This window comes from Phacochoerus africanus, chromosome 14 (genome assembly GCF_016906955.1).
Source record: "Phacochoerus africanus isolate WHEZ1 chromosome 14, ROS_Pafr_v1, whole genome shotgun sequence".
Lineage (NCBI taxonomy): Eukaryota > Metazoa > Chordata > Mammalia > Artiodactyla > Suidae > Phacochoerus > Phacochoerus africanus.
The window spans coordinates 37,380,912-37,408,868 of record NC_062557.1 but is presented as its reverse complement, the minus strand read 5'-3'; the positions used below and the strand labels follow the sequence as shown (position 1 = coordinate 37,408,868).

The 27,957-nt window shown below is 39.7% G+C and overlaps 1 protein-coding gene and 1 non-coding gene across 2 annotated transcripts in view; both read right to left on the bottom strand.

The window, feature by feature from the left end:
- APPBP2 (amyloid beta precursor protein binding protein 2) overlaps positions 1 to 27,957 on the bottom strand; it is a 64,467-nt gene that overhangs the window by 22,868 nt on the left and 13,642 nt on the right. Inside the window, exons 2-4 of the mRNA XM_047757136.1 lie at positions 16,976 to 17,064; positions 12,630 to 12,781; positions 5,224 to 5,347 (exon numbers count right to left, since the gene is read on the bottom strand). Of these exons, the coding sequence (XP_047613092.1) occupies positions 5,224 to 5,347; positions 12,630 to 12,781; positions 16,976 to 17,064 (365 nt within the window). The remainder of the gene's footprint in view (positions 1 to 5,223; positions 5,348 to 12,629; positions 12,782 to 16,975; positions 17,065 to 27,957) is intronic.
- Positions 3,998 to 4,131, bottom strand: LOC125115337 (small nucleolar RNA SNORA43). Its single transcript, XR_007132048.1, has one exon. It is a non-coding gene; the product is annotated as a small nucleolar RNA SNORA43 (small nucleolar RNA).

Genomic DNA, 27,957 nt, shown 5'->3' with positions numbered 1-27,957 from the left:
TAACCCACTGAGCAAGGCGAAGGATCAAACCCACATCCTCACAAACACTATGTCAGGTTCTTAACCCCCTGAGCCACAGAGAAACTCCAATTTATTATACACTCCTTCCTAGCGCTGACTTTTTTTTTTTTTTTCTTCTTGCGTTTTCTAGGGCCGCACCCGCGGCATATGGAGGTTCCCAGGCTAGGAGTCCAATCAGAGCTGAAGCTGCCGGCCTACACCAGAGCCACAGCAACTCGGGATCTGAGCCGCATCTGCGACCTACACCACAGCTCACGGCAACGCCGGATCCTTAACCCACTGAGCAAGGCCAGGGACCAAACCTGTAATCTCATGGTTCCTAGTCGGATTCGTCAACCACTGCACCACAACGAGAATTCCCATCCTAGCACTGACGTTTAAACATTAAACAATGATAGCCATTCATACTCTATTCACCATGTTCTCTATAACACTTTGTTACACGACGTTTTTTCCAAATGTCTGTTTTTAAAATAGGCTGTCATTTTTGCTCAATATAAAGCAACCTGAACATAATGACAGGAGCTTCCATTTTCCACCCCAAAAGGTTTTTTACCAACTTGAATATTTAAATCATCTTTAACTTATGTCATAAATACATATTTTAAATCTAAATTAAAATTTCTAAAATTACTTTTTCTCAGTTTATGAAATGTTATCTAAACTATTCACATGCATCTTTTTTCCCCCTCTTTTTTGGCCACCCTGAGTCATATGGCATTACTGGGCTGGGATCTGATCTGAGCTGCAGGTGCGGCAACACCAGATCCTTTAACCCACTGTGCCAAGCCAGCATCGTGCATCCTGGCGCTGCAGAGACACCACCGATCCCATTGCACCACACTGGGAACTCCTCACATGCATCTTAAAACCTTTATCTTCATAATCACCAAATTACTTTTTGAGTCACCTTAACAGTTTTTCAGAGCAAAACATTTTCACTTACTTGAAAATCAACACTTTTGAGTCTGTGATGATGTCACTAGAAATTTTATCCAGGAGTTCCCATCGTGGCACAGTGGTTATTAACAAATCCGACTAGGAACCACGAGGTTGCGGGTTCCATCCCTGGCCTTGCTCAGTGGGTTAAGGGTCCGGCGTTGCCGTGAGCTGTGGCGTAGGTCGCAGATGTGGCTTGGATCCCAAGCTGCTGTGGCTGTGGCATAGGCTGGCGGCTACAGCTCCGATTAGACCCCTAGCCTGGGAACCTCCATATGCTTTGGGAACAGTCCAAGAAATGGCCAAAAGACAAAAAAAAAAAAAAGAAAGAAAGAAAAGAAATTTTATCCAAAGGTACCAGCAACCATTTGCAAAGCATTAAGACTGTTGGGCTTTCCCATTCCACCTAAGTAGATATCCATAATCTCTACAACCAAACCACTTAATGCATCACATTTCAAAGTAACATTCAAAAAGCCAGTTAATAAAGTCATTCTGACCTCCAGAAAAATTCTGAATGTGTTACATTCCATTACTCCCTTCAAAATAAAATTCTGCTGGGTAAACCCTATGAGCGTCCTGATATTGGCTGGTTATACCTTCAGGCTAACATTTTTTTTCCCCAAGTGGTACTTCTTTGTTCGAAATAACAGACTTGAAGGAATATCACATAACATGAGTCACTTTGTAAGGTAACTCTATACTCTTTACAATTTTCAGGTGAAAAAAAAAAAAACTTATCTTACATTTAATAGTATGTGGTAACTGGGAATTTCTAGAATTTCCCTTTCATTTCCAGTTTGAAAAAAATCCTTACGTAAGATATATTATAAATTCACACTTTGTTCTTCTTTTCTACTCCATTTGCGTCTAACTACATAATTACAATATTCACTGCTTACCACTCTTTCTACACCTTGTTCCTCTATCTTGAGATTTGTTATTACTGAACTTTTATTTGATTAGAGAAATTTCTTGACTACTATTTCCCCTTTTTTTCCTCTGGCTTTGCACACAGCATTTAGAAGTTCCTGGGCCAAGAATCAAATCCACACCACAGCAGTGAAAACACCAGATCTTTAACCTGCTGAGCCAGCAGGAAACTACTAACTATTTTCCTCAGAAAAAGTACATGGAAATATACTTAGTTTCTATATATTTGAAAATTTTAAGTTATATCCTAAAAGTCTGTGCAGTATTTTCTCAGTAATTGAGATACTGTTATTGTCTCTTAGAATCTAATTTCCATTTGTCCTTGGATTTCAGGTAATTTACCTGTCCATGGCTTAGCACTCTTTTTCAATCTAGATTCAAGTCTCTTCCCCTGCACAGTTCAGACAGTTCCTTTTTTCACTTAACCCCCCACCCCCCGCCAAATACACCAATATAATTACTGTGGTTATTTCTGGGCAGCAGTGTTATACATGGTATTTATTTTCTTCTTCATAGTTTTCTATATGTTTTCAATTTGTCTGGTAATAGACATATGCGTAAGAAAAAGCAAAGCTATTAACTAGAAAACAAGTAAAAGGAACTAGATAGAGTCTTCAAGGAATATAACAAAGACTGAAATATGGTACCAGGTTTCACAAGAAGATTGTGATATTTGCTCTACACTGCCTCCATGCCAGCCCCAGATAAACTGGTTTTAAATTTAAAAACATTCTCTTATACTGGGCTCAAAGCTTCTGGGATCAGCCAAAGGATTTCATTAGTATGTGTTCTGCAAAACAACCCTTTTCCAATTCAATTAAAAGCTAAGTAAGAAAAATTTAATCTTTTTTTTTTAAATGATACTACTATGATGTTAAAATTATATCCATGCTTGTAATGATCAAAAATTTGGCAAACACAGCTGCGTAGAGGCAAATTTTATTTTCAAATTTCAAATTCTTAAGAACAACATGTGTAGGTATACAGGGAGTAAGCTGGTTTTACAAACGGTCTTGTTTCTTGGTGCCTGCTCATACGTGCCTGGTCTTGTTCATATGTGCCTGTTTTGAAAGTCAGAACAGTCACTGTATTGACAGTTACCTATCCAATATTCCCCTCTCCTCCTTCCTTAATGCACACCCATGAGTTCATTTGGTGGGGCAAAACGCACAATTAAAAAAATGTTTTGATCCCTAGACTGCCTTATACTGGTTGGAGAATGTAGAGAATGTGTCCCTGTTTCAAAGTAAGCAAAGAAGACAGGGCTAGGCCTCTGGGAAACTTTTTTCTGGTTGAAAAAAAAAAAAGAAAGAAAGAAAAGGAAAGCAGCAAGAGCCTTCCCCCCTTGCCTATAACATTTGCAAACTGGTATCAACTACATGCTAAAGATGACAAAGTGAGAAAGGGAGGAGAAGCCCTGGTTTTGTGAGGATACTCAATCTTTTGATTATATTAATACAAAATTTATATAGGAGCCTTAAATTCAGACAGAAGAAATCTTAGTTATTGGGATGAAATAAATCTTCTAGAATAGAAGGAAGGAAGGGAGGGAGGAAGGGAAGGAAGAACAGACCTTCCCACTTGGTGAATAAAAAGCAAGCACATACAAGAACAAAATGTTTTCTACCCTCTTGGTCAAAAGAGGAATCTATAGTGAAATCAAACAAAATGGTTTTTCTGTTCTAAATTAACTAGCTCATATACAAAGAAACGTGGAGCTAACCCCTAACATCCCACATGAGATAGTCTAGTCTCCTATTCCCACAAAGATAGGATAGGCAGAACTGCGGAGGAAAGATGACAAAAATTATTTTTATCAGCCCTACAAATTAAAGGCCCCAAATGCCAATCTCTTTATAGTTACTGCACACAAGTATTACTATAATTTATTATAATATATCCATGGGAAATTATCATAAGCTCCTAAAATACTATTTATAATTAAGTTTGCACATTATAATTAACTTCAGAATTTTAATATCTAACACAGGAAAGCCTTGTATAAAACAGGGTAACAATAACCTCAAAAGACTGAGCAGAGTTAGTCAACTTGAGCTTAAATCAACAATGGTTTTACTCATTTATTTACTTATTCTTCTTTCAGCAATGTCCGGCTACAAACCATTCTTAGTGCCCACTGTTCTGGGCACTGAGCGTAGAAATAGCCACTTCCTCTTTGCCCCAAGGTCACAGGTGCAGCAGAGCAGCTGCAGCCATGGTGCCGGCAGGTCCGGCATCTTTAGGGCAGCGAACAATGGTTTTATATGGAAGAATCTGTATTTAGCTCTAAAGAGGTTCAGATTGGATTAACTCATCTCAAAGATACAAAGGAAATATGAACCCTTATTCAATAAAAACAGGAGACTATAAATTCAGTAAATTGACCAGACTTCAATTAACTTAGGACAAAGAATTATTTTGTTTTAAAACTTCACTTCGATTTCTTATTAAAAAATTCTTTTTAAGAAATGTCAAATCAAAGGGGGGGAGGGAACAGAGAGAAAACCTACAAGAAAATAGCTAAAACTAAATGCTACATATGCAAAAAGAATAAAGACAAGGAAATAATAAAAAAAAAGAATAAAGACAGTAAAAGCAAAGAGTTACTTCTATATTTGCCTGCCTTTCCTTTAAGCATAAATACATTTTAAAGAAAAGTTATTTATAAATAAAATATTAATCAGGTTAGGTACAATCTAGAAATGTAAATAGAGTAGGGTTAAAAAAAACAAGGGGAATTCCCGTCATGGCTCAGTGGTTAACGAATCCAACTAGGAACCATGAGATTGTGGGTTCAATCCCTGGCCTCACTCAGTGGGTTAAGGATCCAGCGTTGTGCTACAGGTCACAGATGTGGCTCGGATCTGGCGTGGCTGCGGCTGTGACGTAAGCCAGCAGCTACAGCTCTGATCAGACCCCTAGCCTGGGAACCTCCATATGCCAAGGGTGCGGCCCTGGAAGAGACAAAAAGACAAAAAAAAAAAGAATACAAGAAAAAAGTGTGTTTCTTTTCCAAGCATCCAGTGCCTAGTACAGTTCCTGGTACATACTAGGCATTCAATAATTAATCTGTTGAATGGATGAACAAATGCACACTAAGACAACATCAATACATAGTCTGGTTCATAACACTCAAATCTAAGCTAAAACGTCTATAGCAAGGTAACTCTGCTTTGGTGATAAGAGACAGGGAAGCCAGAATAGTGACAGTGACACATGAATGTCACCTCCAAGGTTTATTCAAATATTGGATTATGCTTAGAAGAGATAAAACTTTAAAAGCCACCAATACTATTACAGCATATAACTGAAACATCTGTTCCAACTTACCTCACACAACATTCTACTGCACGAAACCAGTGAAGCATCTCATCATGTAGAGTACACAACTGAAGGCAGGAAAGAAAAACTTTCTCGGCATCACTGTACCACCCTGCATCTGAAAGAAAGCCACCTACAGGACAAGAAAAACCCAAAAACTTTAGATAATTTAATAAATCACCTGTAAGTAAAAGAATATGCTCACAATGAATATTATCTAAAATGAAAAAAAATCCCTAATATTAAAATTGTATCTAGTCCAAAACAAATATACTAATTATGAAATTAAAAACAAATAAACAGGGAGTTCCTGTTGTGGCTCAGCGGTAATAAACCTGACTAATATCCATGAGGATGTGGCTTTGATCCCTGGTCTAACTCAGCGGGTTAAGTATCCAGCTTTGTGGTGAGCTATGGTTTATGTCACAGACGTTCAGATCCTGCATTGCTGTGGCTGTGGCGTCGGCTGGCAGCTGCATCTCTGATTCAACCCTTAGCCTAGGAACTTCTGTGTGCTACAAATGTGGACCCTTAAAAAAAAAAGCAAAAATAAAACACACAAAACTTTCCAGCCAGGGGAATTAAATCAAGGTTGAGACCTTGAGGAGCTCTGACTGTGGCTCAGTGGGTTAAGAACCTGACTTAGTGTCCATGAGGATGCAGGTTCAATCCCTGACCTCACTCTGTATATTAAGGGTCCAGCCTTGCTGCAAGCTGTAGTGCTGGGTGCAGTTCAGATGTTTAGACCTCTGCCCTGGATACTTCCATATGCTGTAGGTGTAGCTGTAAAAAGAGAAAAACAAAAAAAAACAAAAAAAAACTGAACTTTGAATAAGAAGTCAAGAGTTTTAACCCTCTAAAAATACTCCATGGCCTAAGAGTTGGCATTTTCCAGCTAATTAGCTACTATATTTTAGTGATTCTCATGTTTTCATCATGCAGGGTAAACATAGCTTTTTTAATCTCTCCATACCTAATCCCAAAGAGGATAAGGACATCTGAATAAACTTCATCTTCTTAGCATCATAGAGGTTATACAGATAAAAGAGACAGTAGTGCTGCTCATCTAATTTTTTTTTTTTTAAGCAAAAAATTAAACAGCTGTCCTCCAACAGCCTTAATGCATGGGGCATCATTTTCTTAGAATACTGTCCTATCTTTTTTGAGGCTCTTGACCCCTCCTAAGAGTTTAATACATTTTTTGATAGTGTCAAACGGTCTTAAAAGTGTCAACAATATATGAGTCAAGAAAATATATTTCGCAAAGATTTGTGTTTTATGTTTAATTAAAGCTATTAATTATTTTAACCAGAGATTAGTATGCTTTATAATACTTTTTTTTTCATATACAACATTTGTTGTTTTAGGGCCCTCATCAAGTGACTGGAATAATGAGATTATAATACTCATATTGGAGTTCCCGTCATGGCGCAGTGGTTAACGAATCCGACTAGGAACCATGAGGTTGCGGGTTCAGTCCCTGCCCTTGCTCAGTGGGTTAACGATCCGGCGTTGCTGTGGCTGTGGTGTAGACTGGCGGCTACAGCTCCGATTCGACCCCTAGCCTGGGAACCTCCATGTGCCGCGGGAGCGGCCCAGGAAATAGCAAAAAGACCAAAAAAAAAAATAATAATAATAATAATAATACTCATATTAAGCAACCTCCTATTCATCACAGCAAACACAGTGTACATTGTGCTGGTTATGAGGCTATGGTCTCTCAGCTTCAAACCAACCCTTCTAGACTATTTTATGATGCCGGGCTAGAATTCTCTACACCACATTTCTCCTTCACCAGCTGGCTCCCTGGTAGTCTCCACCAAAGGCACTAGAGAGAAAGAATGTAAGACTGGAGTAGCTGGAGAGACTCCCAGATAGCTTCCCTTTCGGCCAGCAAGGTTCCTGCCCACAGCAGTGCCCCAGGGCAACATTTCTTTATCTGGCAGAGGCAATTCATCTCAGTAAGCCAACTCCACTTGCAGTTTTCCAACACTTACAGAACCAGATTCACAGAACCCCATCAGAGACATTAGCACCAGCCAGTCAGGAGCCGTCCCTAGAGGTCAAGATCTAGACCAAAGAGCCCCCTTCTCAGAACTCTGAGGCACCTGTACCAGCTGAGTGGCATTCCGGCTCTGTGAGGCACCTCCTCAAGCTTCTAAATTTTAATAATTCCAACCCCATCTCCTGGTATCCCAAGTCCTAGGTGTGGCACGTGATTCTTGCAGGTGCTATGATTAATGCCTGCTTGCTGCCCTTTTGTCTTTTCAGTTCTCTAATACCTGGTTAAAAATTTTTTATATTAGGAGTTCCTGCCATGGCGCAGCGGAAACAAATCCAACTAGGAACCATGAGGTTGCGGGTTCGATCCCTGGCCTCGCTCAGCGGGTTGAGGATCTGGCGTTGCCGTGAACTGGGGTATAGGTTGCAGATTCGGCTTGGATCCCGCGTTGCTGTGGCTCTGGCGTAGGCCGGCCGCTACAGCTCTGATTCGACCCCTAGCCTGGGAACCTCCACATGCCACCAGCACGGCCCTAAAACGGCAAAATAAACAAACAAACAAACAAATAAGATAAATTCTATCTCTACGACCCGGATGGAACTTGAAAACACTATGCTCAATAAAATAAGCCAATTAAAGATCATGTTTTATGAGTCCATTTAAATAAAATACCAAAAATAGGTACAGGAACAGAAAGTAGACTGATGGTTGCCTAGAGCTGGAGGGGTTAGAAGGAAATGAAGAGTGATGGCTGATGGGTATATGGCTTCTTTCTGGGATGATGACAATGTTCTAAAACTTACTGTGGTGATGTTTTTACAAGTCTGTGAGGACACTAAAAACTTTGAATTATATACTTAAAACTGGTGAATTGTATGGGATGTGAATTATATTTCAATAAAGCTATTTTTTTTTAAAGTCTCCATCATGTACACTTTTTTTTTTTTTGGCTTTTTAGGGATGCACCCTCAGCATATAGAGGTTCCCAGGCTAGGGGATGAATCACAGCTATAGCTGCTGGTCTACACCACAGCCACAGCAACATGGGATCCCAACCATGTCTAAGACCTACACCATAGCTCACGGCAATGCTGAATCCTTAACCCACTGAGGAAGGCCAGGGATTGAACCTCATCCTCATGGATACGAGTCCGATTCATTTCCACCGAGCCACAGTGGGAACTCCCTTGTGTATACTCCCATTGTGTATACCCCTGGCATGAAGTTTTTTTTTTACTGACTACATAATCTTAGGATAAAGACTAATAATATAACTACATCTTTTAGGAATTCTATCTCCAAGATATTTCTTCAATCTAGCTCATTATAATGGCTGTAGAGATAACAGAACATCAGCGTTCCTGCCTTTCACCTTCCTGGAGAGTAAATTATTTCCCAGAAAGATTTTTTTGCTGACTATCTAGGACTAAATAGATGTCAATATTAACATTCATCAACATCACAAACACCCTGTTGTTAAAAGATACTCTTCAGTCAAAATTCTTTGTTGCGATTTATATTCCATGGGACTATCAAAAGATAAATGCTGAGTTCTTTTCAGAAAAGAATGTTCTTAAGTTCCTCTAGCAAACACTCTATGATCACTACAAAAAACTTGTCTAACATTGAAGGAAATGATCATGAAAATTTGTTGGCAAAGAATATGTGCGCGTGCCAGAGAGAGAGAGAACATGCGTATACACACATTAATGTAAGAAGTTAAAAATTAGGAGTTCCCGTCGTGGCGCAGTGGTTAACGAATCTGACTAGGAACCATGAGGTTGTGCGTTTGATACCTGGCCTTGCTCAGTGGGTTAAGGATCCGGCGTTGCCATGAGCTGTGGTGTAGGTCGCAGACGCGGCTCGGATCCTGCGTTGCTGTGGCTCTGGCGTAGGCTGGCAGCTGCAGCTCTGATTAGACCCCTAGCCTGGGAACCTCCATATGCTGCGGGAGCGGCCCAAGAAATGGCAAAAAGACAAAAAAAAAAAAATTAAAGGTGACAACAGACCTTGATGAAACATTGTAAATCAACTATAATAATAATAATAAAAATTAAAGGTAGTCTATGATGAAGGAAAAATCCTGCATCCTGACAGTAATAGTGTTTATTTGAATCCTTACATGGAATCAACTGCATAGAAAGGCACACACTAACATCAAAAGAAACAAAAGAGTCAATTAAAAAATGGGCAGAGGATCTGAACATTTTTTCAAAGACACACAGATGACCAACAGATACATGAAAAAGATGCTCCACATCACTAATCATCAGGGAAATGCAAATCAAAATCACAATGAGATACCACCTCATACCTGTCAGGATGGCTATCACCAAAAAACATTTAGCAAGGATGTGGAGAAAGGGAACCCTCATGCACCTTTGGTGAGATTGTAAATGGTGAAGACACTATGGAAAACAGTACGAAGGCTGCTCAAAGAAATAATAATAGAACTGCCACATGATACAGCAATTTCACTTCTGTGAAATTTACCCCCCAAAAGCAATAACTACTAATTCAAAAAGATTTATGCACCCCAATGTTCACTGCAGCATTATTTATAACAGCCAAGATATGGAAGCAATCTCAATGTTCACTGACAGATGAATGAATGGATGAAGAAGGTGTCAGGTACGAGTTCCCGCTGTGGCGCAATAGGATGAGTGGCAACTTGGGAGCACTGGGACTCAGATTCAATCCCTGGCCCAGCACAGTAGGCTGAGGATCTGGTGTTGCCAGGGCAGCAGCTTAGGTGGTGACTGCAACTAGGATCTGATTCCTGGCCCAGGAACTCCACGAGGCGGACAAAAAAGGAAAAAAAGTCTAATGTAATGTATATTTATATACACACACAGTGGAATATTACACAGCCATAAAATTTTAAAGAAAAAGAGAAAAGTCTTGCCATTTGTGACAACACAGATGGACCTACAGGGTATCATGATAAGCGAAATAAGCCAAAGACAAGTACCACATGATCTCACTCATATGTCAAATTTAAAAAACAAAACAAATCAAAAATGTCTTCTTAGATCTACCTCCTAGAGTAATGAAAATAAAAACAAGAATAAACAAATGGGACCTAATTAAACTTAAAAGTTTCTGCACAGCAAAGAAAACCCTAAACAAAACAAAAAGAGAGCCCACAGAATGGGAGAAAATGTTTGCAAATGAAGTGACTGATAAGTCGCTTAGGGATTAATTTCCAAAATTTACAAACATCTCCTGCAGCTCAATACCAAAAAACCAAACAATCCTATCAAAAAATGGGCAGAAAATCTAAACAGATAATTCTCCAAAGAAGACATACAGATGGCCAAAAAACACATGCAAAGATGTTCAACATCACTCATTATTAGAGAAATGCAAATCAAAACCACTATGAGGTACCACCTTACACAAGGCAGAATGGCCATCATCAAGAAGTCGACAAACAGTAAGTGCTGGAGAGGGTGTGGAGAAAAGGGAACCCTCTTACACTGTTGGTGGGAATGTAAATTGGAGCAAGCACTGTGGAAAAGAGTATGGAGATTCCTCAGAAGACTAAAATAGAATTACCATTTGATCTGGCAATCCCACTCCTAGCCATCTATCCAGAGAAAACCATGACTCTCAAAGACACATGTACTCCAATGTTCACTGCAGCACTATATACAATAGCCAAGACATGGAAACAACCTAAGCGTCCATCGACAGAGGAGTGGATAAAGATGTGGTACATAAACACAATGGAATATTACTCAGCCATTAAAAGGGAAGAAATAATGGCATCTGCAGTAACATGGATGGACCTAGAAATTATCATGTGAAGTAAAGTTAGCCAGACAGTGAGACACCGACATCATATGCTATCACTTACATGTGGAATCTAAAAAAAGGACACAATGAACTTCTTTCCAGAACAGATACTGACTCATACACTTTGAAAAACTTAGCTTCCAAATAAGACAGGCAGGGGGATGGGGGGATGTGCTGGGGTTTGGGATGGCAATGCTATAAAATTAGGTTGTGATGATTGTTGTACAACTATAAATGTAATAAAATTCACTGAGTAATAAAAAAAATTAAGTTTTAAAAAAAGAGTTCCCACTGTGGCTCAGAGGGTTAAGGACTCACCATAGTCTCTTTGATTCCTGGCCTCGCTCAGTGCGTCAAGGATCCAGCCTTGCCACAAGCTGTGGTGTAGGTCACAGATGTGGCTCGTATCTGGTGTTGCTATGGCTGTGTCACAGGCTTCAGCTACAGCTCCAATTCGACCCCTGGCATGGGAATTTCCATATGCTGCATGTATGGCCATAAAAAGAAAGAAAAAGAGAGAGGGAGAGAGGGAGGAAAGAAGGAAGGAAGGAAGAAAACATACAATGAAAGTATAAAACAGTATAGGTATGAAACAATGAAAGTAAAATAAGGTCTGTAGTCTAGGTTACAGTATTAAACCAGTATCAATTTCGTGATTTTGATACTGTGAATTTACAATCATTTCAAAATAAAATTTTTTCTAAAGACAAAGAAAGGTAGCAATAATTATATTTTATTTTATTTTTTTGTCTTTTTGCCACTTTCTTGGGCCGCTCCCGCGGCATATGGAGGTTCCCAGGCTAGGGGTCTAATCGGAGCTGTAGCCACCGGCCTACGCCAGAGCCACAGTGACTCGGGATCCAAGCCACGTCTGCAACCTACACTACAGCTCACGGCAACGCCGGATCCTTAACCCACTGAGCAAGGCCAGGGATCAAACCCTCAACCTCATGGTTCTTAGTTGGATTCGTTAACCACTGCGCCATGATGGGAACTCCAAGGTAGCAATAATTTTAATAAATAATTGCCTGAAACATACTTACCTATGGAGATTTATAAAAACCATACTAAAATGTTATGCAAACACTAAACAATATTTTTCTATATGTATAGCACACAAAACCTTCTTAGAATCCTTTTCCATTTATGCTTACAGCATTCTCATAGTAATACAAATTTCCCCATTTTAGAGATGGGAAGGCTGAAATCCCAGAAGGACGAAATCCCATATCACAGCATACAGTAAGCTGGCAAAAGAGGATGGTAGCAGCTTGACATGGCAGAAAGAAAAGTGGTTTGGAATCACAGAGCTGCAGGATTCTAAACTTAGCTCCACTACTATGTGATCTGAGCAAGTTACTCAACTTTTCTGAATCTGTTTCCTCATTTGTAAAATACTATGAATACCATCACATCATCAGAATGTCGTAAGGATTTTTTAGAAAGAGAGCATAAGTTAATGTTCAGTATAACACACCTAGTTCTTCTCATGTTTTTCTCATAACTTCCTTACACTCACTATGGAAATGTCCTAGAAGACTACTTTAACGATAGCAAATTTAATTCTTAGTCGTGTCACAGGACAAAACATTCCTTGATTTTTATCATTACTTACCTAAAACAAAGCCAACCTGAATGGCTTTTTCCTTTACTGCAGCATCTGATTCTGCTATATAAGAGCACCGTCTACTGAATGAGTAGGCCAAGACAGAAGCAACTTTCACACCATGATCCATCAAAGCCTGGAAACAATGATGAAGCAAATGTCTGAAAGAGAAGGAAAAAGCTACTTTTGTTTTTATAAAGGTAACATATTTTATCCTTTTAGAAAGTGCTGGGATGGGAGTTCCCTGGTGGCTTAGTGGGTTAAGTATCCAGCATTGTCACTGAAATGGCTGGAGTCACTGCTATGGTGCAAGTTTGATCCCTGGCTGAGAACTTCTGAATGCCACAGGGAGGGCCAATAAAAAAAAGAAGATAAAAGAAAAAAAAAAGAAAATGTTAATTACTGTTTTCAAAAAACAGTATTATTTTCAATGATGGAATAAAATAAAAAGCTTTTTGCCTTATGCATTATGAGGCCGTAACAATTCACAGTCTAAGAGTTCCCATAGTGGTTTAGTCCCCGGCCTCGCTCAGTGGGTTAAGGATCTGGCATTGCCATGGCTGTGGTGTAGGCCGGTGGCTACAACACCAATTCCACCCCTAGCCTGGGAACTTCCTTATGCCAAGGGTGCAGCCTTAAAATGACCAAAAAAAAAAAAAAATCACAATTTAGCCTAATATTTTTAATTCAGTGGATCACTGAATGATTCTGTATGTGTAAATTGATGACAATGAAGGATGAAATGAATTTCTCCTTTTTTGTCTTTTTAGGGCCACACCCGCAGCCTATGGAGAGAATCCCAGGCTAGGGGTCGAATCAGAGCTATAGCCACTGGCCTACACCTCAGCCACAGCAATACCAGAACCAAGCCACATCTGCGACTTACACCACAGCTCTCGGCAATATGGGATCCTTAACCCACTGAGCAAGGCTGGGGATCCACCTGTGTCCTCATGGATGCTAGTCAGATTTGTTTCCGCGGAGCCACGATGGGAACTCCTGAAATGAACTTTTAATACGATTTTTTGTTTTTCGCTTTTGCTTTTTAGGGCCACACCTGAGGCATATGGCCAAAGGCTAGGGGTCCCAGGTTAGGGGTCAAACTGGAGCTACAGCTTCTGGCCTACCCCACAGCTCATACCAATGCTAGATCTCCAACCCACTGAGCAAGGCCATGCATTGAACCTGCATCCTCTTGGATACTAGTGGGATTCGTTTCTGCCGTTCCACAATGGAAACTCCCCTGATATCAATTTTAAAAAACGAATTGTCTGACAACAACAATGACCCAGTTAAAACTAAGCAATAGAGCTGATAGGGATTTCTCCAGAGAAAATATACACATGGCCAATAAGCACAAAAAAGATGCTCAATAGCATTAATCATTAGGGAAATGCAATCAAACTCACAATAAGATATAACATCACACCATCTTTGATGGCTATAATACATTTTTTTAAAAAAAGTGATGGCAAGGACATGGAAGAATTGGAACCTTCATACATTGGTAACAGTATGTAAAATGGTGCAGCTGCTGTGGAAAATAAAATTTAGAGGTTACTCGGAAAGCTAACCCTCAAGTTACCCCAGTTATAGATACAAACGAGAACTGAAAGCAGGAGCTCCTGTCATGGCTCAATAGTTAATGAACCTGACTAGCATCCATGAGGATAAGAGTTCAATCCCTGGCCTTCCTCAGTGGGTTAAGGATCTGGCATTGCCGTGAACTGTGGTGTAGGTCACAGATGTGGCTCGGATCCCATGTTGCTGTGGTGTAGGTCAGCGGCTATACCTCTGATTCGACCCCTACTCTGGGAATTTCCATATGCTACAGGTACAGCCCTAAAAGAAAAATAAAAAGGAAAACTGAAAGCGTGTGTCCACAAGAAATCCTGTCCGTGAGCATTCCCAGCAGCATTACATAATAGCCAGAAGGTAGAAGCAATCCAAATATTCATCAACAGATGACTAGATAAACACAGTATATCCATACAACAGAAAATTATTTAGCCATAAAAAGGAATGAAGTACTAATACAAACAACAAAATGAAAGAACCTTGAAAATATTATATGTAAAATTCAGTCACAAAAAAACACACATTGTATGGTTCCATTTATACGAAATGTCTAGATTATATACATTCAGAGACAGAAAGCAGATTAATGGTAGGCCAGGGACTAGGTATAAGAGGAAAGAGGGAGTGACTGTTAATGCGTACTGGGTTTCTTTTTGGGGTGATGAACATGTTCTAAAATTAGATAGTAGTGATAGTTGCAAATTCTTGTGAATATATTAAAAACCATTGAACCATACAGTTTAAAATGGTGAATTTGTTGTTCCCATCGTGGCTCAATGGCTAATGAATCTTGACTAGGAACCATGAGGTTGCAGGTTCGATCCCTGGCCTCGCTCAGTGGGTTAAGGATCCAGCATTGCCATGAGCTGTGGTGTAGGTCGCAGATGCGGCCTGGATTTGCATTGCTGTGGCTCTGGTGTAGGCAGGCAGCTTCAGCTCCGATTGGACCCCTAGCCTGGGAACCTCCATATGCCGAGGGTGAGGCCCTAGAAAAGACAAAAAAAAATTAAAAAATTAAATAAAATAAATAAAACAGTGAATTTTACATATGTGAAGTATCTCAATAAAAAGTTGTTTTAAACAAAATGTAAATAACAAAGTCACAGCTTTGGATAAAGGGGGGAAAAGTTAAAGTACATGCTTCTAGTTTCACAAATATATTGTTATTATTTCTTTGGTCTTTTTTGGGCTGCACCCTCGGCTAGGGGTCTAATTGGAGCTGTAGCAGCCAGCCTACACCAGAGCCACAGCAACGCAGGATCCAAGCCGCATCTGTGACCTACACCACAGCTCACGGCAACGCCGGATCCTTAACCCACTGAGCAAGGCCAAGGATCAAACCCGCAACTTCATAGGTCCCAGTGAGATTTGTTTCCGATGCACCATGACGGAAACTTCAGTTTCACAAATATATTAAACACTTACCAAGGGATTTGGACTTGATGAAAGATAACCTGAGAGATGAAAGAGAGGTATTCCACTAAATCTTTCCAATGGTCATCTTTAGAACTGCATAGAGAAATTCAAATCCAAGAAAGCTAACTTTCTCTTAGAGTAAAAAATTATACATATATTTTTTCTTTTTAGGGCTGCACCTAGGGCATATGAAAGTTCCCAGGCTAGGGGCAGAATCAGAGCTACAGCTGCCGGCCTACATCACAGCCACAACAACGTGGGATCTGAGCTACATCTGCGACCTGTACCACAGCTCATGGCAATGCAGGATCCTCAACCCACTGAGTGAGGCCAGGAATCGAACCTGCATCTTCAAGGATCCTAGTTGGGTTTTTTTTATCACTGAGCCATGACGGGAACTCCCAAGATTTTTTTTTAAGTTTTCCATTGCCTATTATAGTATAGTGCCTAAGCATTTCTATTGCATATTGTCCCAAAATGAAGTTCTCATCTATTATTTTTTACAGATTAATTTTATTAGTCAACTAACCAAGAAATTTCTCTTAGGCTTAGTACACAGACCACATTCCAAAGGTATTACTTAACAGTGAAATCATGTTAATTACTTACTTGCTGATTATTTTATAAACCTTTCTAAAATAAACCTTCATGAGGAAGAGACCTCGTAGAACTTACTCACTGCTGTAACTCTAGCATCTAGTACAGTAGCTGACATATAGTAGGCATTCTAACAAGCATTTACTTCATCTGCTGAACAAATGAAACAACTTGGCAATATTCATATTAAAGATTAGCAGTATTCTGTAAAAGTATATTCTTATTTTCCTTGAAATGTAGATTAGGAAAAAGAAATGGCATTTAAAGCAAATTTAGGGAAGAATGCTAAAGAGAACAAGAAATACAGTCAAAGGTCATGCTGCCTACAGGTACACATAACTTCTACTACAAATTAACCAAAGTGAGGAAGATGAATTCATGCTTTTTTTCTTGAACACAAAAATGCAAGGGTGGTACTGATGGTTTCAAAACAACACTACTGAATTGCACACTCACAAAAATGGGTGAGGAATTCCCATTGTGGTGCAGTGGAAATGAATCTGACTAGTATCCACGAGGATGCGGGTTTGACCCCTGGCCTTGCTCAGTGGATCAGGGATCTGGTGTTGCCACAGATGCAGCTCAGATCCCATGTTGTTGTGGCTGTGGCCGTGGCCGGCAGCTGTAGCTCTGATTCGACCCCTAGACTGGGAACTTCCACATGCCATGCGTGTGGCCCAAGAAAGCAAAAAAAAAAAAAAAAGTCACAATGGTAAAATTTAGATTATGTATAGTTTACCACAATTGTTACAAAATGAATTTACCTTTTATCCAAAGCTCTCAATACTTTAGCAAAAACTTCCAATTCACAAAATTCACTGCCCAGTTGACATAAGCGTCCCTGTTGGTACAGCTGAAATTAAAAACAAAAATAGTTTTTAATATTTTAATTCTCTATACTTATGAATATAACTTGATGGTCTTAATATTTGATGAATTGATGAATATTACTTAAAGTTATGATTACACAGTAATATCAGGAAAGATGCTTATGCTAAGAGAAATGTAATGTTAAATTAAAAATCTCTATTATTCATATAAAACATTTTAATAGTTGTATGTAATAGTTAGAGATTAATATTTGTTAAACAGTATCTGGTATATGCTAAGTACCACAAAGTACTGTAATATTTATTAAACATTAAAAATATTTATACTCAAGTAACTTAAAATTAACTTCTTTTTTCCTTAAACAAAACTAGATAGAGCAAAATTATCAAAATGAGAGTAAAGAAACTGTCCAGGAGCCAAAACTGGTCACTATGCTCCATTAAAGGCTCTTCAGACCATGAGAATCTCAGTTCAGTTATGGGCATGAAACTTCATAAGCACACTAACAGAAATCACATCTAAAGTAATCCAGCATGGCAGGGTATCTAACCATGTCACAAGCATTTATTCCTTTTGTCTGATTTTTTTAAAACTCCCATTTAAAATAATACTTTAATAAATGTGTTAAATGTTTATCCCAAATAATACAAGCACACAGTTAAAAAAATACTACTACCCCTCTTTCCCCTGCCTCAACTTCACCAAATGTTACTGAATTTATATATGCTATATAAATATAAAGCCACAGAAGGCAGGAATTTTGTTATACCAACTCACTTTACATTCATTACAGGAACACTTAGCTCATTTCATGAAAACATGGGTTTCAGAAAGAGGACACGATCCTGAATTCATCTGCCCAATGGGCCAGTTAACTTTGCGCAGGGAAAACGTATTAGAAATACAGACAGCAAACTCTTGGGTATAAATCACTAGGTCAAAATAGGTAGATATATTAATGCAAATCAATAATGATTTTTGTAGGGGAGAGGGGACAGGGACTAGCACATGATCAGGAAGGGGAGGCAGAAATACTATCTTCCCTAATGGCTAAATAGTCATATTAGCCATAAACCTTCATAAGGAAAGATCTGCAAATGATTGTTTTCTGCTGTAAAAAAAAAAAAAAGAGGGGGGAAGAGGGTTCTGGGAATGTATATGATAAAATTCACGACTATTAAGCACCATCACATACACCTTCACTATTAAACAATAAAGAATAACTGGGGGAAAATTACACTGAGGAGTTCCTGTTGTGGTGCAGTAGAAACATATCTGACTAGGAACCATTCGGTTGTGGGTTCGATCCCTGGCCTTGCTCAGTTGGATCTGGCGTTGCCGTGAGCTATGGTCTAGGTTGCAGACGCCGCTCGGATCTGGCATTGGTGTGGCTGTGGCATAGGCCGGCAGCTGTAGCTTCGATTCAACCCCTAGCCTGGGACCCTCCATATGCTGCAGGTACGGCCCTAAAAAGCAAAAAAAAACCCAAAAAACAAAAAACAACAAACCAAACAAAAAAAGCCCCACAATGCTGAGAATTTATAATAAAATCTGTATTTGGGGGCTTAACAATGTGATAAGTTTCTGATTTGAGGCAGAAAAACAAATGTAGCTACCAAAATAAATAAATATACATTCTTCGAAAACAGTATAGGACAAAAAGACCTTACTTTCTTACCAAAATAACTCATCATGGCTTAGAATTTCTTTTGTTTGGAGTTCCCGTCGTGGCGCAGTGGTTAGCGAATCTGACTAGGAACCATGAGGTGGCGGGTTCGGTCCCTGCCCTCGCTCAGTGGGTTAACGATCCGGCGTTGCCGTGAGCTGTGGTGTAGGTTGCAGATGCGGCTCGGATCCCGCGTTGCCGTGGCTCTGGCACAGGCCAGGGGCTACAGCTCCTATTCGACCCCTAGCCTGGGAACCTCCATATGCCGCCAGAGCGGCCCAAAGAAATAGCAAAAAGACAAATAAAAAAAAAAAAAAAAAGAATTTCTTTTGTTAGAAGAAACTTTATACAACTTTTCTGCCTACACTCACCAGTCAAATAAAAACAATTACATTAAACTTTTTAATTTCTACAATTCACAGTACCCTTTTAATACTGAAAATGTCTACCAAATGGATTTGAAACTAAAATTTAGAAAAGCAGCTTAGTTACAGTTTCAAATATATTATAAAAAGGCCCGGTTAACAAAGAGAAGTTTTTTTTCTCTCAGCCATTCAATTTTCCTAGCTTAAAATGGGTCCACATTTAAATTCTGGGAGAGGAGTTAACTCGTGGCTCAGTGGGTTAAGGATCCGGCATTGTCACTACTGTGGCTTTGGTTAGAGCTCTGGTATAGCTGAATCCCTGGCCCAGGAACTTCTCCATGCCAAGAGTAAAGCCAAGAAAAAAAAAAAAAATTCTTTCTTGTATAACAACTATACTTCAATTAAAAAAAATTTTAGAAGTTCCCGTCATGGCTCAGTAGAAACGAATCAGAGCAGTGTCCATGAAGATGTTGGTTCAATCCCTGGCCGTGCTGTGGGTTAAGGGTCTATTTGGCATTGCCATGAGCTGTAGTGTAGGCTGAAGACGTGGTTCAGATCCTGTGTTGCTGTGGCTGTGGCATAGGCTGGCAGCTGGCAGCTGTAGCTCTGATTTGATCCCCAGCCTGGGAACTTCCTCATTCCGCAGGTGCGGCACTAAAAAGCAAAAAAAAAAAAAAAAAATTATGAGTTGCCTGGTGGCTCAGTGGGTTGATGATCCAGTGCTGTCAGTGCTGTGGTGTGGTGTGGGCCACTGCTATGGTGCAGCTTCAAAACCTGGCCTGGGAACTTCTGCATGTAGAACTCATAACAACAACAAAATTTTTTTTTTATTCCTTACCAGGCTTATCCCCCAAAATGCAAATTTGTACATTTTATGAATGGGATTTCTGAATACCAACCCAGAATAAAAATAGCACTTAATCCTTGCAAAGATTTTATGTGTAGGTACCAGGCACTGTTCTAAATGCTCTTCAGATGCAATATATTCTGTGCTTCCAAAGATGAGGAAACTGAGGCATAACAGTTTAAAAACCTACTCAAAATCACGCAATTAGCAAGTGGTAAAGCAACAATCTGGCTTGCAGCAGTCTTTCCTTACATTCATGTTCTCGATAAATTATGGTGCTTTTCAAAGAAACTATGCCAGAAAGGAGTATAAAATGGACAACTTAAAACATTTTTGTACAAACAGTAGATTACTCCCTTCATAGATTCATACATTTTATGGAGTAGATCTTAGAAGAAATAGAACTGAGGCTCTAGGTTCTTTGGTAATGATTTTCTTATCAGATCTTTTTAAATTTGACCTATCTTAGTTCACTATTACATAATGTGTTTTAATATTAGATTCTGCACCCACTGGGTAATGATGCTATTAAAGGTCTAGGAACTACTTTTAGCTATTGGTACTTTAAGGAAAATAAGAAATAAGTTTATTTTTAGAAGTAGGTAAATTATCTCCCAACAGATACGGAGAATAAAATATAATTTTCGGGAGGGTCTTTTTAGTGCTGTACATGAGGCATATGGAAGTTCCCAAGCTAGGGGTTGAAATGGAGCCGCAGCTGCTGGCCTATACCACAGCTACAGCAATGCCAGATCTGAGCCATATCTGTGACCTATGCTGCAGCTTGTTGCAATTCCAGATCCTTTACTCACTAAGCAAGGCCAGGGATCAAACTCGCATCCTCATGGATACTAGTCAGGTTCTTAACCTGCTGAGCCACAATGGGACCTCCCTAAAAATAGAATTAAAACAATATTTATTGTAGAGGTATGAAGATAGACCAATCAATGGAACAAAACGCAAAGTTCGAAAGCAGATCTTAGTATATGTAAGAAAGTAACATAATGATAAAGGAAGTATTTTAAAATCATTGAAAGAAAAACTTTAGTTAAATAAAAATTAGTGCATAAAATGGGGAAACAAAGTAGGGTACATTCTCATAAAACATAAATTTCAGACTTATTAAAGTTGTAAACATTAACAATTAAATTATAGTAATGTTAAAAGCTACCTGGTGGAGTTCCCATCGTGGCTCAGTGGTTAACGAATATGACTAGGAACCATGAGGTTTCGGGTTCGATCCCTGGCCTTGCTCAGTAGGTTAAGGATCCGGCGTTGCCGTGAGCTGTGGTGTAGGTCACAGACGCGGCTCGGATCCCTGCGTTGCTGTGGCTCTGGCGTAGGCCAGTGGCTACAGCTCCGATTAGACCCCTAGCCTGGGAACCTCCATATGCCGCCAGAGCGGCCCAAGAAATTGCAGAAAGAAAAAAAAAAAAAAGCTACCTGGTAACACGGCTTTTTTTATTTTATTTTTTAACATTGCCTTTCTTTTTTTTTTGTCTTTTTCTTTTGTTGTTGTTGTTGTTGTTGTTGTTGCCATTTCTTGGGCCGCTGCCGCAGCATATGGAGGTTCCCAGGCTAGGGGTCTAATTGGAGCTGTAGCCACAAGCCTATACCACAGCCGCAGCAACTCGGGATCTGAGCCGCATCTGCAACCTACACCACAGCTCATGGCAACGCCAGATCCTTAACCCACTGAGCAGGGCCAGAGATCAAACCCAAAACCTCATGGTTCCTAGTCGGATTCATTAACCACTGAGCCACAACGGGAACTCCCTGCTTTGGTCTTTTTTTTTTTTTGTCTTTTTGTTGTTGTTGTTGTTGTTGCTATTTCTTGGGCCGCTCCTGCAGCATATGGAGGTTCCCAGGCTAGGGGTCTAATCGGAGCTACAGCCACCAGCCTACGCCAGAGCCACAGCAATTCAGGATCCGAGCCGCGTCTGCAACCTACACCACAGCTCACGGCAACGCCGGATCCTTAACCCACTGAGCAAGGGCAGGGACCGAACCCGCAACCTCATGGTTCCTAGTCGGATTCGTTAACCACTGCGCCACTACGGGAACTGCTATTTTTTAACATTGCCTTTCTAAGCATTATCTACCACAGGCAAAAATCATAAATGAAGAAAAGATATATGATCACATAAACACTGAAGATGTCCAAGAATATAAAAAACTATAAACAAAAATTAAAAATACAACAAAAGTAAATAAAACATTAGTGACATCCTTGTGTAACATTTAGTATCTTTAATACAAAAAGGGGTGAAACTTCAGGTGATGTTTTAGAAGCAAGGGCTTTCAGAGACTGAAGTAAAAATCTTACAGAAAACTGAAGGCAGCTAACGAAAGGGCTGCCCCGAATCCAGAGAACTCTTTGGGAGATAAGGATGGGGCTAAAAGCCCTCCTTAACCCAAGGGATTTTGTATTGACATGCCTGCCCTCCCTGTTCAAAATTACCACAGCTGAGTGAACAGCTTAGTGTTAATATCAAGTTAGCATACAAGATAATCTAGGCTAATTCCCAGCAACAAAAACTCAGAAAAGTTTAGAAAGTGATATAAAAGAACCTGAGTCCAAAACTACGGTCTAAAAATAACTACAAAAACTCTATTCTTTCTCCTTCTCCTCCTCCCCCTCCACTCTCTTTGAAACTCCTGTATCTCATTCATGTTTGGAACTGTGTCTCTCTTTTTAAAGCAGCATTAAAAGCAAAAATCTTCAGAAATGAAAATTATCAAGGAAAAATTGCCATGATACATAAAATGACCAAGTTTCAGAAAGTTTGAGTAACATAACTCCATTTCTGTTCCTAAATTGTCTGTCTACCATTACATATGCACACATTTAAATGGGGAGTTCCCTTGTGGCTCAGCTGGTTGGGGATATGGCATCACTGTAGTGGCTCAGGGTTGCTCCTGTAGTGTGGGTTGGATCCTAAGAACTTGTGTGCCACAGCCACGACCAAAAAAAATCTGGAATAATATTTAATGAAATGTACATTTATGGTATAGGATTTATATTTCATGTCTTTCACTTCTACTCTCATCACCTGGATTACTGAAAATGTTTGGTAGAAATGGTCTTCTCATTACCTTTTTTTTTGTCTTTTTCTGGGGCAGCACCCACAGCATACGGAGGTAACCAGGCTAGGGGTCTAATCAGAGCTGTAGCTGCCGGCCTACACTACAGCCACAGCAACACAGGATCCAAGCCGTGTCTGCGACCTACACCACAGCTCACAGCAACACTGGATCCTTAACCCACTGAGGGAGGCCAGGGATCAAACCTGAATTCTCATGGATACTAGTCAGATTCACTTATGCTGTGCCACAACAGGAACTCCCATAATCCAAAATTTTTAATGCAGTGTACAAATGTCTAAGTCACGTGATTCCTGCCTATCTTTCAAACCTCACATTTCACTTTCTTTCTCTGTGTTCCCTACATTCCCGCCATGTTAATTTTCCTTTAGCTCCATCCCACCTCATGACTTTTTGTACACACATGCTGCTGCCTCCACATGAAGCACTAGTACCATGAATGCTTACCTAGTTAATCTGTAACTCATCCTAATGGTCTCAGCTAGTATGTCCCTTCCTCACAGAGACTTGACTCCCCAGTCTAAATTCTGTTCCCTGTTATACCTTCTCATGACCTATTGTATTTTTCCTCCACAGGTGCATTAAGACACACATGCACATATTCACCTGAGCGATAATCTGTTAAACATGTCATTCTATTACACTCTACACTTGATGAGGTGACCACTGTCACCACTGTATCCCCAATTCCCACCACAGTGCCTACTATTAGATATACACTCAATATTACCTGAATGCAAAATTCAAATTGGTAGCAATCTACTCTGGACAGAACTCAGGACCTTAGAAGAAACAAAAAAATTCAAGACATACTCTCTACCTCTGTGGTTTATTATTAGAGAATTAAGTATTTAGTATTGTTATTCTACAATTATTGATTGACACTTCCCAAATTCATCTAATGAATTTGACACTAAGGGGAAACCCCTGATTTGATACAGTTATTTACTGTCTCCCAAATAGGAGTGAAAACACATTAAAGAGACACATCCACAAGGCCCTCATGTCCTGACCTCTACAGTACTGCCACAGTGCCCATACAATAAACTCTGAGAACAAATGTGAACTTGAACTTAATAAACTAGAGTCACAAAGAACGTAAAGTGCCAGCACCTAAATGTAAAAATCAAGAACAAATTCCACATAATAGCTGCTTAAATTTATAGACAAAAATAGGTGTTCCCTATTATAACGTCTGATGTTTTACCAAGTACCCTGGCATATTCATTACTCCCAGCTTACTGAGCCTAATCTTTGTGATTTTCACATCAAAGGCAAGAATATTATAGCTAGAAACAGTCTACTTATATTTTTAATTTTTTAGTTGTTTTGGTCTTTTTAGGGGTGCACCCACGGCATATGGAGGTTCCCAGGCTAGGGGTCAAATCGGAGCTACAGCTGCGGGCCACACTACAGCTCACGGTAACGCAGGATTCTTAACCCACTGAGCAGGGCCAGGGATCAAACCCGTGTCCTCATGGATACTAGTCAGGTTCGATAACCAGTGAGCAACAACGGGGAACTCCATACTTTTTTTTTTTTTTTCTTTCTTAACAAAAATAAACTAAATAAATATCAGGAACATTTGTATAAGGCGAATGGGCCTAGGTTTGGGGATACATATGTCCATCATAGGAATACAAAGAGAGGAAGAACTGCTCTGTGATTTCAAAAAATTTAGAAGTTGTCAAAGCAGAAAAATAAATCATGTTCAGATTACATAAGAGAGATAGGCAGAGTGTTTTAGGAACACAAATTAAAAAAAAAACCACACAAATAAAACGCTCAGTCCAAGAAAGAAATTCAGCCGAGTTTGGAAGAGGAACAAGAATAAAGCTTCTAGCATTATGTCAGCACTGACAGATAAAAACTTTCCAACTCCTTTCCAAACACAGAGTAATGCTGGGTAAAATATCACTAAATAACTTTTGGATAAACAGCCAAGTTTGAAATCAAGAGCAGAAACTCTACAGCTGCCCCAAATTAAGAAGACACAAACTCAATAACAGCTGGAAAGGAAAAAAACAGAATAGTTTAATACCTCAGAATGGTTGTTGGACCAGAGTGCAAAGACCAGATAGGAAGGAGTCCAGGCAGCAGATCCTTGTAAGCAAAGGGACCTGGAGCTGAACTAAGTGCCTAAAGCCAGGAATAAGTCTAGAACATCTCCTACAACAACAAGTCTGCTGCGAAAACCTGAAACCTCCAGCCTGGGACACATGTAAGTATGCAGTCCATTCATACTATTTACAGACCCTAAACCCGGAATCTGGTTTAAAAACTCGTCTGAAACCAGTGAAACCTAGGAAGTGCCCACAAGGATAAAAGCTAAAAACCTATAAGGATGATGAAAATGTTTTATATGCCAATCACTAGAATCTCAACTGCAGGGAAACTCTATAGAGTCTATAAGAAAAAGAAAGGATCCTGTTTCTCCAACAAGTTACAAAGAAAGAAAACATATGGAAAGAGAACCTACAGATTAAGAGAGACTTCAGAGGTGTATCAAGCAACAGCCAAGGTATAGATCTTATCTGGATCCTGACCCAAACAAACTGTAAAAACGTACACATATTTGACATTTAAAACAACTTAAAATTTGAAAGACTGGCTATTTAATAAAAATATGGAATTAGGTGTTATAATAGCGTGATGGCTACTAAAATTTTACAGATGAAATTATATGATGAAATGAAATGAATTATGGGAGTTCCCGTCATGGCTCAGTGGTTAATCAATCTAATTTGTAGCGGAAACAAATCCGACCAGGAACCATGAGGTTGTGGGTTCGATCCCTGGCCTTGCTCAGTGGGTTAAGGATCCGGCGTTGCCATGAGCTGCGGTGTAGACTGCAGATTCCGCTCGGATCCCGCATTGCTATGGCTCTGGTGTAGGCTGGTGGCTACAGCTCTGATTAGACCCCTAGCCTGGGAACCTCCATATGCCGTCGAAGTGGCTCTAGAAAAGACCAAAAAGAAAAGAAAAAAAAAAGAAATGAAATGAAATTATGATGATGAAATTATATGATAGCTAGATCTGCTTCCAAATACCATAGGATAGGGGAATGTGGAGAACAGATTCAGCAGTAGGACTGGCCAAGAATTGGTAACTGCTAAAGCTTAGCAGGGGAGGAGTTCCCATCGTGGCGCAGTGGTTAACGAATCTGACTAGGAACCAAGAGGTTGCGGGTTCGGTCCCTGCCCTTGCTCAGTGGGTTAACGATCCGGCATTGCCGTGAGCTGTGGTGTAGGTTGCAGACGCGGCTCGGATCCTGCGTTGCTGTGGCTCTGGAGTAGGCTGGTGGCTACAGCTCTGATTAGACCCCTAGCCTGGGAACCTCCACATGCCGAGGGAGCGGCCTAAAGAAATAGCAAAAAGACAAAATAAATAAATAAATAAATAAAGCTTAGCAGGGGATATATGGAGGTCCATTATTTCATTCTATCTACTTTTGTGTTTAATGAAATTTTTTCTTTTTTTAAAAAAATAATGCAGGAGTTCCCTTGTAGTGCAGTGGGTTAAGAATCTGGTATCACTGCAGCGGCTTTGGTTGCTACTCTGCTGTGGGTTCAGTTGCTGGCCTGGGAACTTCCACATGCAGGTGTAGCCAAAAAAAAAAAAAATAAAATGCGTCCGTTATCTCTAAACGGGTGTATCTTTTACCTCTAAAACTAATAAAGTAGTAATAATATGCTTAACACACTTCAAGATACATTATTCTTATTCACTAATCTCAAAATTAATTTAAGGAGTTCCCATCGTGGCGCAGTGGTTAATGAATCCGACTAGGAACCATGAGGTTGCGGGTTCGGTCCCTGCCCTTGCTCAGTGGGTTAAGGATCTGGCGTTGCCGTGAGCTGTGGTGTAGGTTGCAGACGCAGCTTGGATCCTGCGTTGCTGTGGCTCTGGCGTAGGCCGGTGGCTACAGCTGCGATTCGACCTCTAGCCTGGGAACCTCCATATGCCGTGGGAGCGGCCCAAGAAATAGCTTAAAAAAAAAAAAAAAGACAGAAAAAAAAATTAATTTAAAATACAGCTCTGAAAAAATTCCCTTTGGAAGGAATGTAACTTAATATTCCTTTACTTTATTCTCATATTACATTGCGTACTTCATATTATGTCCTTTATCTGTTGTTTGCACTATAATCTCAGATTATATATATTCTTGGATTCAAGCAAGTACACAATTATTTTAATATATGCACACGAAAAATAAGCTTTCTTCTGGAGGTAAACCAACATTCAAATTTCTCACTTCTTGGAGTTCCCGCTGTGGCTCAGCAGAAACAAATCTGACTAGGAAGCATGTGGTTGCAGGTTGCTCAGCGGGTGAAGGAGCCAACGTTGCCGTGAGCTGTGCTGTAGGTCACAGAAGCGGCTTGGATCTAGCATTGCTTGTGGCTGTGGCGTAGGCCGGTGGCTACAGCTCCGACTGGACCCCTAGGATGGGAACCTCCATATGCCCCGGTGTGGCCCTAAAAAATAAAGAAAAAAAAAATCACTTCTTATAATATTTTAATTTCTCAGTTGCTCCATACTCACTGATTCTATGTCATACCTAAAAAATACAATTTACCAACATATGATTATTTGTATCTTGCAGGGCAATTATTTGCTTATTGGTAAGTAAGCTAAAAGGTTCAGTGGACATGTTCACATTATTTAAAGCACAGGAAACAGTTAATACTCAACTGTGAGGGCAATCCTTTCCTAACATTTAAATACACTATCCACATATAAAGATAATTAAATTTACCATTCATTAAATAAGAAATTAAGAGTTATTTTTTCTCCCCAATCATTATAAAAATGAACTTACAATTCTAACACCCAGATTCTCTAACTCTGTCTCTCATTTGATAGGTCAATGGCATAATTTTCAAGGTAGCATAATTGGGTTAATGGTGGAAGATGCTACCATGATACAAATGG